This window comes from Aulonocara sp. 'chitande type north' Nkhata Bay, linkage group LG12, assembly GCF_057382095.1.
Source record: "Aulonocara sp. 'chitande type north' Nkhata Bay isolate Kocher_YH1m ecotype deep benthic linkage group LG12, A_spYH_male_GT1.1, whole genome shotgun sequence".
NCBI lineage: Eukaryota > Metazoa > Chordata > Actinopteri > Cichliformes > Cichlidae > Aulonocara > Aulonocara sp. 'chitande type north' Nkhata Bay.
Genome location: NC_141355.1, coordinates 6,790,217 through 6,802,534, shown reverse-complemented (window position 1 = coordinate 6,802,534; position 12,318 = coordinate 6,790,217). Strand labels below are relative to the sequence as shown.

Here is a 12,318-nt window from a genome sequence, read left to right as displayed (position 1 = left end):
GCACCATTAGAAAAAAATTACAGCCTTGAAAAAAAACATGTAAACCTTTCAATTCATTGGTCTGAAGTTATAGAGGCGTTAATGCACAAAAGGAGACCAGACATACCAATATAAGCTGAAAAAAGCTGCCTTGGACCCCTCAAAAGCAGGACTATTCTCACCCCCACAAAGGCATTTTTTGAGAACCTAGCCAATATGTTTTTATTGAATAGAAAGAAAATGGTTACCATTTTCTCTCTTAACCCTTGTCCACTCTATGATGCCCTCACATTTTTTCCCCAGCTGCACTTTCAATGGCTGAAAGACTAGAACACACTGAATATTTACAATTTTCCCTTTTTAGATCCATGATCCATGGAGTGCTTAGATCCATGAGCACTCTGGTCAACTTTGTTGTTTTAAAGTGCTATATAAATAAAGTTGAATTGGATTGGAGTGGATGAGATGAGCCTTCACTGAGCAGGCTGATCAAAACAGAGGCCAGGACTCAGTGATCCTCACTGCACTTGGAAACAGAATCAAATACAACTTGACCAAGAAATGAAGTCACTAAGAAGAACACGTGTTTCACTTCAATTTTATTATTTATCGCGCAACATAAAACAATATTGTGGGTTGGTTTTTTATTCTTTTTTTCTTTTTTAACCACATACACTATGTATTCACATAATACACCATACAGCTACAAAGAGAGAGAGAGACTGAACAAAAACACTTTTTTTCCTTTTTTTTTTTTTTACATACTGCATCCTTGACATGAAAAATAAAGAACCAAGAACAATCCTCAAACTTAACGGAATGTAGCTGCCAGTTGTGTTGGTTCACTTTCTTTTTCTTTCTTTTCCTTTTATTTAATTTTATGGGTCAGGGTCCAAGTCTCTATCCCAAATTTCAAGTGTTCGTTAAATTAGGACTGTGGGCCATACACAGTTAGATGCAAATCTATGTGTGTTTATCTATGTGTGTCAAAAACTATACAAAATTTAGAAGAAAGAGAGGGAGTGAGTAAAGGAAGTGCATCACTTGGGAGAGGAACAGGGAGGCAGTACGCAATTTTTTTTTTTTTTGTGTCGTTCAAATATCTTAGCATTCAGTTAACATGAACATGTACAACATACTCAAAAGATCATTTGAATAGCCTCTGGTACTTGCACAGTACCAAATGTAAAACCCAGCTAACAGTCTTCATATAATATGATTCTATATCTCGTCCTATTTTAAATGAATTCAAGTACAGTATGGAATGAAGATTAATAGAGAATGTAATCAACAGTTTGAGTGCACCACCTGCCCTCAAAAAGAGATGTAAATTTGTAGCGTTGTAACAAAAGACTTTTCATAAAGTCAGCACCAGGGCAGCTTCCCTTCCTGTGAAACTGCTTTAATCAAAAGTATAGTTCTCTTGACATTCGAAGAGCTCAGAAAAATATTTGTGGTAATTATTTATCCCTCGCTTTTTTTTCCTTTTTTGTATTTTTTTTAACACAGTGAATTTTTAAGGTATAGCATCATAGCACCGACTGAACCGACTCACCCCCCAGGATTTCAGTACTTGTCCGCTTGGGAGGTGGTGCCTCTCATGAGAACCATCCACCAAAGTTATGAAGCATTTAGAAATGTACAAAGTCACCAAGATATCATATGCACCATATCCTCAGCACCCTTTTGTTGTTTCGGTAATTGTTTGTGTTGTGTGTGTGTGTGTGTGTGTGTGTGTGTGTGTGTGTGTGTGTGTGTGTGTGTGTGTGTGTGTGTGTGTGTGACTAATATATGGGCAAGTCTTAAGCTCAATACGTAAAATGGGTCTTGTTACTGCACTATCAAACTACTGTTAGACATGGCGTGGGTCACCTAATTATCATGGCAAATGAAAGATCTGCAGTCTTCCGCGGGGGAGCTGTGATTTTTCTGCCACGTGCATACTTGGCTATTACAAAAGCTGAAGCGAATAATAATGATGACACATCTAAGCAAGCAGGGCGGTGGTAACACAACTGACAAAGACTGCTGGGCAGTAACTCATTAAAGCGTCGCCCAATGTTTCACCTCAGACTGGCTCCGTGGCAGTCAGTATAGTTATAGGGGGGGTGTTTGATAGTAAATAATAGTTCGTCATTGAAAAACTTCCCATTCTCTCTCCTGTTGACACTCAGAAGAAAAACTCTGTACTGTTCTAACGTCTGTATGATAAATATGAAGCCGCAGCTATCAGACAGCTGAGATCAGCATAAAGACCGGGCACACAGGAAGCAACATAGGTAACAAAATCTGCCCGCCAGCAGCTTTAAAGCTCACTCTGTTTTCTCTGTTTCCTTTTTGTTATTTTTTTTTCTTTTCAGAGGACTTTGTACCAGACTGTTTCCAGGCTGGAAGCAGTGATTCTTTTTTATTTTTTATGAAATATCTGCTGGTGGTCTTGTTAGCCTGGGATGTAACCCCCTGTAAAACCAATGTGACAATGGTGTTGACAAACCTTACTTAACGTGTGTTAAAGAGGTTTAAAGTGCTGGCAGTTTGATTTTAGTTAGGCTAGCTGTTTCCCCATGTTTTCAGCCAATATGCTAAGCTAAGCTAATCAGCTGCTTAAGTCAAGCTAGTAAACTAGCCAAGAGGTAACTCTTATCACGCTCGTGGGAATGTGGGAATCACATTATTCAGATTTTGGCATTTGTTTGGGGGGTTTTTTTTAAAATACGATGCTGTCATGAATCTGTCACAGAGTTTGAGAATGTCAACAAAATTGAAAATAACAACAACTGAAAGCTGTCAAGCTAAAACTCTAAATTCATACATTAGCACAACTGCAACACGGGGGATCTCTTATTTTCGCTTTACTGTTGCCAGTGAGTCAGCTGAGTGTGGTTTCATGTTACAGAATTGGGCTGACTAAATCGTTTTCAGAAATTTCTGGGGCTCTGTCAGTCACATGCCGACAGGGGGTACAGTATTAGGAAAGCAAAAACAGCAGAGTGACTAAGCACAGATTTGCACACAACACATTGGGGCCAAGTGTTGTTTACTGATGTTCAGGGCTGTCAGAGACTTCAAAAATACCCCCATGTCATTCGTGGTTTTGTTACTTTCCTCACAAGTTAAATAATCTTACCTAAATAGTTTGATATTTACATTTTTTATCTCTCTCTTGAGGAAATTTAAAAAAAAAGAAGCTTCAAGTTGTCAATAATCGGCTCTTTCTGTGTCATTAAAATCAAGATTAAAAGTGCTTTTATAAATCTTTTCTTCTTTATGTACAATTTGTATTAGCTATATAAAAAATGATGAAAAAAAACAATAACATCAAAGACAATCATTATCATTATCACCATGTAGTAATAAATAAGAGTAAAAAAAAAAAAAGGAGGTTAAAATGAGTGTGGAGATCTAGAGCACACAAAGGGACATGCATGATTCTCTGCCCTCAGTAGCAAGTCGTGATTGTGACCAGTGTCTCTACAGCGTGAGGTAGAGCGCTGGAGAAAATCGGGAGAGGTAACAGGGTCTTTCACAGATGACCAGGGCCTTGGCCCAAACGACCGCCCAGCAGCTGGGAGTCGGCTTGCATCAGCAGTCTCTCATTTTCATTTCTGACACATGTTGCAGGTGAACCATGTGACCACAAAGGAAAATAAAAACGAGCGATTTACAGGACTCTCACCAGGCTATCAAATAGTCTCTCTCTTTGGCTCTTTTCAGACACACGCACGCAAAGTGAGAGATTCATCGATCTGTTGCGCTCACGTTCGGCGCCAAACCCTGGAAGCTACAGAAATTTTCTACGGTTTCCCTTTTATCTCTCAGTACTATTTTCTCTGTGAAAAGCACTGCTAAATGGGTTACCAAGAAATGCAGTGAATGACTGTGCTTTCTCTGCCCTGTACAGTGTACTTTTCTTTTTGTTTGAGACAAAAATCACTACATGCCACAACAAACTGCAAAAAATAAAATAAAATAATAACTCCTCTAAAGGAAACCAGTTTTTGAGCCCAATGTGGAGCTGAACCACACGGTGGCCATTTTGATTGGCTGGCTCTGCGGTGACAAGGTGCCTGCAGAAGGACACGCCTCACTCTGCTCAAAGATGACAGCACCATGCAGAGAAAGGAGTGGGCCCTTCACAGTAAATCAAGTGTAATAGGAGAGCACCAGAGTGTGTGTGTGAGCACCAAAAGCACTGCTGTCCCAACACTGTTTCCTGCTGCTCCAACCCACGATGGGTTTCCGGTTCACATCTGTGGCACATTTTTAATGTCAGCTTTGCCTTCAGCTGTTTTATCAAGTCCAATCTATGGTCAGCGAGCAGGGTGGATAGCCCCCTCTAGTGGCCATGGATGGTTAAAGCAACAATGAGACAAGGCTGCCATCTAAATGAATCCCAAGTGCTTATAGGTTTGTTTGTACACACCACTTTGAAACAGCAGTCGACGCTGCCCTCTAGAGTTTACACTGGGAAGTGCTCACTCCTACTTGAATGTTATAGGAAGATAAAAGAGTGCCACCTGTGGGAATAGCAGATCTGGGTTAAATGGCTTACACAAGTAGTATCGCTTGTTTTGGCCTCTGTGGAGCACCGGGTGTGAGAACTTCAGTTCTCCGCACAGAGCACAGGAAAGCTTCTGTGAGATAACTCGTTAGGACCTTTCCCTAGCACGACACAAGTTCTGCACCTTTGTGTTAAAAGCAGTAAATCCCAGTGTTCTGGTATCCCACCTGGGCCGAAACACAAACTTTTTAGTTGCAAATACTACTTGAGCCAAATTTGAGTTAGAGCACCTAAATACAGCATCGAGTGCCATGAAGAGTAGCGGAATGGAAATCGATCAGAGCAGGAAGCTGAGCACCAGTCAGAAGCTAGAAGGGAGAGTAGGAGGAGCGCATCATCTCATCATCACGACAAGGCAAGCTGCAAAGGTTTCTCGCAGTAATGGTTAAGAGTTATTCTGAGCCCGGGGACCATTTTCTTCCTTCAGCATGACACTTGAAACCAATCGCTGCGCTTTTTCTAGGTGCCTGGAGCAAAAGGGCTTTGGTGATTTCCCTCCTTACTCTTATCTTTTGTAATATTTGTGTAGATGGTTGTTTGCTATAATGAAAAAACATACTGTCAGTGGCGTATTTGACAGTGGTGATGCTGGTACTGATTCATTAAAAATCAATGCTTTTGATCAGGATCTTCATAATGGTGATTATTGTGATTATTCTTTAAAAAGGCCCAGAAATGGCTTTATAAACTAAAAGAAATGATTGTGGTGACTATATTGTTGATTTTTCTGCCGTATCAGGGAGATAATGGCTCCTCCTTATCTAAGTACAGCTTTAAGATTGATAAGAACAAAGTCAAGTGGGGGGGAAGGGTGCATGTTTTCCAAACATGGAAAAAGCAAGTGTCCAAGTCTGTCAAACTCAGACTGATTGATTTAACAAAAATATAAAAACAAAACAAAACAGGTCACCTTATTAATAATAACATTAATGAAAAGAGCAATAATAAAAAAAAACAAGTCTTCATCATAATAATACCTGTAATAACAACATTGACAGTAACAATCATAATAATATTGATAATAATAGCAATAATTAGAATCATTAAAATTCTATAAACAAGAAAAAGCAATGGAGTTCCTCTCCGGGGAAAAGAGAGGAAGAGCACCACAGGCAGTGTGTCTGAAGCCCAAACCACTGCCTGACATGAGGTAAAAAACAATAAAAATGTCCCCCTCCTCCAAGTGGACTGTAGAGGGAGGCAGGATGGAGGGATGCCAGACTGCGGGACGGCTGAGAGACATTGATTCTGCTCAGTGCTCTCTCTCCAGCCCTCCACTGCACCACTCTGTAGCTATCAGTCACTCTGTGTCTATGTGTCCTCACACAAAGTGGCTGTAGGGCCCCGTGACGACGGTGGAGGCATAGGGAGACACAGTAACCGTAGAGGTGGTGTAGAACGAGGGGGATAACCGCGTCACCGGCCCCTCCTTCTTGTCTTTAGATTGTCCAGGTCCTGGACTAGCGCCTGCCGCCGTAGCGCCCCACTTGCGTTTCTTCCCGAGTGTCTTGATATCCTCCTGGGAGAGGCCAAGGAGAGCTGCTTCCTGCTGCCTCTGCAGTGCTCGCTCTGCCAGCAGCTTCATTTTGGCCTCCCAAAGAGCCAGGCCATGCATGGGCTGGTTGAGGTTCTTGTGCTGGTAGAAGACCAGGGAGATGCGGGAGGGGTGGGAGCGGTCAGGCTTTTTGAGTGGAGTGGTAGCATGTAGTTCCCGACGAGCACATTCGATTAGGATGGAGCCGTGGGCTGGTGCCACTGCTACCCCGCCTATGTAAGGGTCCAGGAAGTTGTGCTCACTATCAGACCAGACCTCATCCACGTCCTCTTCGCAATTCTTGGTGCTCTCGACGTCGCTCTCTGCTCGGCTGGGCGTGTAGCAGGCCTGATCTGATTGCTGCAGGGCATCGGGGAAGAGGCGACCCTCTGGAGCAGGGGAAGGGGTGTTACTTGCCACAGAACCTCCAAAAGACTTCCAGGCCTTTTCCTGGGGCCCAACCGGAGTGGAACATCGACTTTCTCCAGTCTTGGACCAGATCTTGTCGGGATAGGCCCCTGCAGGATTGCTGTGCTTCATACCAGGACTATAAGGCCCCATGCCCCATGTTTGCGGCTGTGGGCTAGCAACGGGGCTCGCCCAGTGCCTGGGGGTGCCTGGATGTGGGGTACTTGGCCGTGGTGTAAGTGGGCCTGCGTGAGAGACACCGGGCTGTGGGGTTACTGGGTGAGGGGTGCTTGGGCGTGGAGTGCCAGGGCGTGGGGAAGATTGATGTATGTTACCTTGGACCACTGTGCCTAGCTGAGGGGATGGAGATGGAGAGGGAGGTACCTGGAGTGACGGTGATGGGGCAGGGGAAGCCCTCATAGTGTTTAAGCCAAGGAAGGATGACCACTGCTGCGGGTAAGGAGAGGCCTGCCGCTGCTGGAGATGCTGGTGAAACTGCTGCTGTTTCTCCGATGAGGCCTCGGAACTTTGTTTATGCTTCTGATGGGCATCCCAAGTGGTGGGAATAAAACTTCCATTAAGCTTGTGCCCAGGCCAGGTCACAGGTTGCGAGGGGCTTCTTGATGTGTTGGCTCCGACCTGGTTCGGAAGCGTGCCTTCATAGACTGGCACATCCATAGGCTCCTGTTTGATGACCGGCGTGCCTCTGTTGGAGCACTCAGAGGAGGCAGAGGAAGGACGGGATTGGCTATAAACTGGTGCCTGGGTGTAAGTCGTGTGATTTGGTTGGTTGGTTTGCTCTGCTTGGCTGGAGCAGGAAAGAGCCACCCTGGACTGAAAGTTTTGAATGTCAGGCTTCTGATCTACCTGGACAGCTTTACAGCCAGCTCTGGGCGAAGAGCCATTTCGACCCTCATAGGTCCTCAGTACAGGGGGGAAAAGTGTATTGGGTGAGCACCTGTAGTAGGCATAATCCATTGGGGGCAAACTGGTGTGGAAACCATTTACTGTATCAGGTGCAGAGGGCTGGCCAGTTGTGGGGAGGCCTCCCCTTGCATAGAAGACGGGGTTTGTATACATGGGATTTACTGGGTCTACTGCTTGCACAGAATATCCATCTATCGATCCGTTTAAGGGTTCCTTTTTGATGTTGGGCTTCACCTCTTGTTTTATAATTGCTGTTTGTTTGACACAAAAGAAAAGTAAGGAAAATGGGTTACAAACAAGTCAAAATCTTAAAGTATTTCAGCTTTTACAATCCGGTGATAACAGGTAAACACAAAGGACATTTTAAGTTACTTAGATCTAAAACAGAAACTAACCTTTATTGCCTTGGGGTTGAGGGAAACTGCTAATGCAGACCTCGGCTTTGATCCCCGTCTTCTCCGGCGTCTCTCCTGCTTGCTGGATGAGTTTATTTTTCTTCTTCTCTGAGGCAGCCTTCTTTGCCTCTAGTCGGCGCTGTCGGCATGACTTGGCAGGTTCGGGCAACTTGCGCACCTCACGGCGGAAAGCGTTAAGCACCTGGATAGCTCCTGTCTCCATCTTGCGGTTCTGGGCCTCCTCGCTGCCAAACTCATCTGTCGGGGATAACGTGTAAAGAGGCAACACGTGGAGCTGCTCGTCCTCTGGGACTTCTCCCACTGTTCGGTTGTCCTCCTTTGTCAAAGTACACACCTGGTAGAGCGTGGCACAGAGTGTGTGATAAAACAGCCGCACTTTTTATGTAGCATTTTCAGCTCATTAACAATGTAGCCATTATTCAGTGCAAAAAAGAGAAAGGTTTAATGATCTTACCACTGTGCATCCATTGTACAGGTTGTGCTGGTCCTTATGAGCGTGAGCACAAAAGTCCATGCAAGCAGTTATTCCAGAGAATGGACGGCCTTCCTTCAAGCCCAGCCTGCATTCAGGAGCTTTGGACTCTGTCTGGCACTGAAGTAAAGGACAGAGATAGCATTAAACCAGCTATAGGAAGGGACTCATTTCTGCATTCTTAAAATACACAGAAACCCAACACTTAAGATTGCTTCCTTTCTCAAAGCCAAGTCCTCACAGGTGTACTAAATCATAAGGTAATAATGCGTGCGAGTTGGTTTTGCGTCTTTAGAAACATCTCCTGCTGAGATCTTCTTTCCTATGTTGGTTTGCTAATAGACATGTGCCTGTACAACACACCTGGTTACTGTAGGCTTGTGGTGCTAGTTGCTTGTACACAGGAGCCACCTCAGTTGCCAGAAGCTGGAAGTTATCCCTGAGTTTTTCCTCCTGATGATGAAAACATGAATCACAGGTCAGACAAAACTATAAAGTGGTATCTTAAAATTTACAGATGCTATTCTGAAAAGAACAAGAAGAGAAAAGAATTTTAAAATAAAAAAAATAATATTAATCTTCTCATTTGCATACATATGTACTCATACAATGCTTGTAAAAAGGCAGCTTTCGCGTGATGAGTACCTCTTCAGGGTGTTCTCCCTGTAACCTGAACTTTCGCGGCATTTTGCTTCGTGCGTACTTGCAGCCGTTAAAGTACATACTCCATGAGCAACCAAAAGAGAAGGAAGCACCACAAGTTTCAGGATCCTTGCCTTGACAGGCACAAGTACGGCTGTAGGGGGAGACAGAGAGCACACTGAGCTTCATTCATAGAAGACGTGCAGTCTGGCATGTTTTACTACCTCGTGTGCACCACTGTAATTGAGAGTGTTAGCGAGACAGTTGGTTTCATTTGAAGCAATCAATGTTGAATGGTGATCATCTTAGACTTAAGCCACACATTTTAATAATGTCCGGTTTTATTAAAATTGCTTTATATGTCAAAGTTACTATATGTTACACACATATTGGAGGGAAACACAAAGGCAGCTTCAGTGCCTACACAGAAGATAGAAGCAAGACTTATTTCTCCATCCCAGATGGTGAGTGGTTCACATATCTAAGCCACCAGACACGGGGGTGTGTTAACATTTACTCATGGTTAGCTGAAGGGCTGGGTACTAGGTGAACAGTGTAACAGAGAACAAAATGTACACATTTCATTTTTGTCGTAATTCTTGTCTTAAAATTCACTTTTATGTCATGAATATGAACTTTGGACAAATTTGATCCGGTCAGGATATTTTCCACACTTCTCCACTGCTTCTGACTTATTCCCACTACTGGAAATATAAATACAACAATAGTGTTGTTAAAGTGAGGAAGCATTGTGAACATGCAAAGAGGCTGGACACATGACTGACTAGCAGTGAATGTGATGAACAATAACCTGTGCTTTCACACATGGGTGAAACACCACTCTGCCTTTGTACTAGAGAGTCGGCAGGTTTAAGACAGGCTAATGTCTAACCGGACTGAGTCAGACATTACTGTTGTCACACGCACTTCTGTCTAAGGATGTTTATAAATGTTCAGGACAACCATGTGTGACATGTGTGAAAAAGATACCCAGAGTTTAAACACCATCTGCTTCAAAAATCAATATATTCAAAAGTCCATCCATTTCCTGACAGACATCCAGAATGAAAAACTAGCCATCCCCTACTCACTCCTCATTGAGGCCACAGCGTCGGCTGGTGGGGTTGCCATGTTTGGTGAGCGTGTCTGTGACCTCTCTGTACAGTTGGTCAGCCAGGGCCCTCGGTACACCTTCCCAGGCTATAATGACGACGATGATGACAGCATTGTCACAGCGATGGCCTGCACGTTGCCTCACCAGACACAGCAGCTTCTCTTTCTCGTTGCCTCTACGGATCACCTGACAGGAAACAAAGCTTGTGAGCTTTTACTCACACACAAAAATCCAATGCTAATAAAGCCAAATACAATTTCAGTCAGTTGATAGGATGTTCCAAGAGCTCCTTGTAGTTCCTGCATTTGGCCAGCAGATGTCCAGCACACCCATACATTTTGATATAGTGACAAACCAGACATAGTTGAGGGTTACATTTTATTTAAGAAGGATATTTACTCCTTGAACTAAAGTCTGACCCACTTCTGTGACTGAATACCACTTCTTTAAGTCAGTTCCCCTAGCTTCCTAATCTTTCTGTCTTAAAACACACCCAAACAGTCACCCTCCCTCAGCAGGGTGGTTGTTTTGAATCCATAAAGTCATTAGCAGGATGTGTCAGGGGTGACACAGGAGAGGAGGCCAGGCAGTTGTCACAGAGTGAGACCTCCTACTGATTTGCTCACTGTGGATGGCAACTCGCCTGTGTGTCTCCCCAGGACCCCTCACTATACAAACATGCACACACACTCACATGTCACATAAATTGCTTGTTGACAGGCTGTCAGTGTTGGCAGGTGGGATAAACACTGAAAAAAACTCTCACTCTCACTTTTTTATCTTTCACTTGAACTGACACAAATGTTAGCACCCGGTCAGCCTCTCTTTACTCTTAGGGCCTTGGTTGGTCAAAGCCCATTGGTCGCTTTGTGCACTCCTGGAGATACCATCGGAAAGCGTCACAGGTACCTGCTGCAGTATTCTCCTGAACAACAGGCGTCGCTCCACATCAGCGCTGATACAGGAGAAGACGAAGGCAAAACTGGAAGCAAAGCCTCATCTTTTCAAACTGCTGCAGCATATCCCACGGTATAATCTATGTACCGCTGAGCTTCTGTATTCATCATTAAAACCAAGGTAAAAATGACACGATTGTACATGCGTGTCTTCAACCTGATTGCAGCTGTAGCACCATGTAACAAGAGGTGCACAACAGCAGCTAGGGCGTCAACTCTTTACCAGTCGGAGGGTATAACAGGCTCTTTAGTGGAACATTCATTTATAAAATGAACATAATTTTTACTGATGCATGAATCAAACGAGCAGTAAACTTCTTATAGACTTCAGCTCAAGATATTACTCCCCTGGCTGTTAGAAAGGCACTTAGCACTGGTTTCACTTTTCAGACCCAAAAGCTATGACATGCCCCTCCTTTATATACAGTGTAGGGACATGTTTCTCAACACTATTGCTCACTGTCTGTTGTAGGCATGTGTGTTGGAAGTTATCCAGCATCTTTCAAAACCGCATTTTGGATGTGCTGTGATGCTACTTACCCACTTAGCAATAGGACATCCGTGGGAACTCTTTCCCTCTTTGCCTGTGTAAACCACCTTCTCAATCCGGATGGCTTCCCCCTTCTCTCCAAACCTGCATACAGAGAGACGCAATTCACTGTTTTACTGCATGTCTGACTTTAGTGTTGTGACACAAAAACCTGACACTCTCAATGTCCTACATATAAAAACACATTGCAGTCATTTCTATGTTTTGTCTCCGTAGAGAAACCAAACCAACCACAAGGAACTGGGGCATTTAAATACTGAACCTTCATGTTTTGCTGCAGGGGACTTGTTATGCTCATTTCCAGCTCCATGTAACTAGAAAAGTTACATGAAGTTTTGCACATTTCAAAATATTCCTTGTTTATCTCAAGTCAGACTTGATGAAGACCCCTAAATTCATTCACTGTGTAGAACAAAGTGTTCAGCTTCCTTTAAGCCAGCTTTATTCTGAATAGCTACCGTCTCACAAACAGAAGGCCTAAATCTCAGGTAGGTGTGGCGTTCATGCAGCCAGTTCTCTGTACCTGTGAGATGGTCATATTCAGGATATCCACTCTCACTGACATCACACAGATCCAAAAGTAGAAAAATGGTGTGAAAAGGAGCATTCACAGAAGCGTGAAAGCCTGAACCTTCAAAAAGAAACTGCATATTCTGACCTTATTCTTTGAATTTTACAGAACTGACTGTAACAGCAACCAAGGAAGGTCACCTTTAAGAGCTATACTCAAACCCTCCAAAAGACTACACACATGTAGTT

General features: G+C 43.7%; 1 protein-coding gene across 4 annotated transcripts in view; it reads right to left on the bottom strand.

Annotated features, from left to right (window-relative positions):
* Positions 1–561: 561 nt before the first annotated feature.
* tet3 (tet methylcytosine dioxygenase 3) overlaps positions 562–12,318 on the bottom strand; it is a 49,608-nt gene continuing 37,851 nt past the window's right edge. For all 4 annotated transcript variants that reach the window (XM_086313371.1, XM_086313369.1, XM_086313368.1 and 1 more), the window contains 7 exons: positions 11,550–11,643; positions 10,031–10,239; positions 8,943–9,093; positions 8,661–8,750; positions 8,280–8,417; positions 7,805–8,159; positions 562–7,660 (listed from right to left, as the gene is read on the bottom strand). In XM_086313371.1, the coding sequence (XP_086169497.1) occupies positions 5,862–7,660; positions 7,805–8,159; positions 8,280–8,417; positions 8,661–8,750; positions 8,943–9,093; positions 10,031–10,239; positions 11,550–11,643 (2,836 nt within the window). In that variant the 3' untranslated portion in view covers positions 562–5,861. The remainder of the gene's footprint in view (positions 7,661–7,804; positions 8,160–8,279; positions 8,418–8,660; positions 8,751–8,942; positions 9,094–10,030; positions 10,240–11,549; positions 11,644–12,318) is intronic.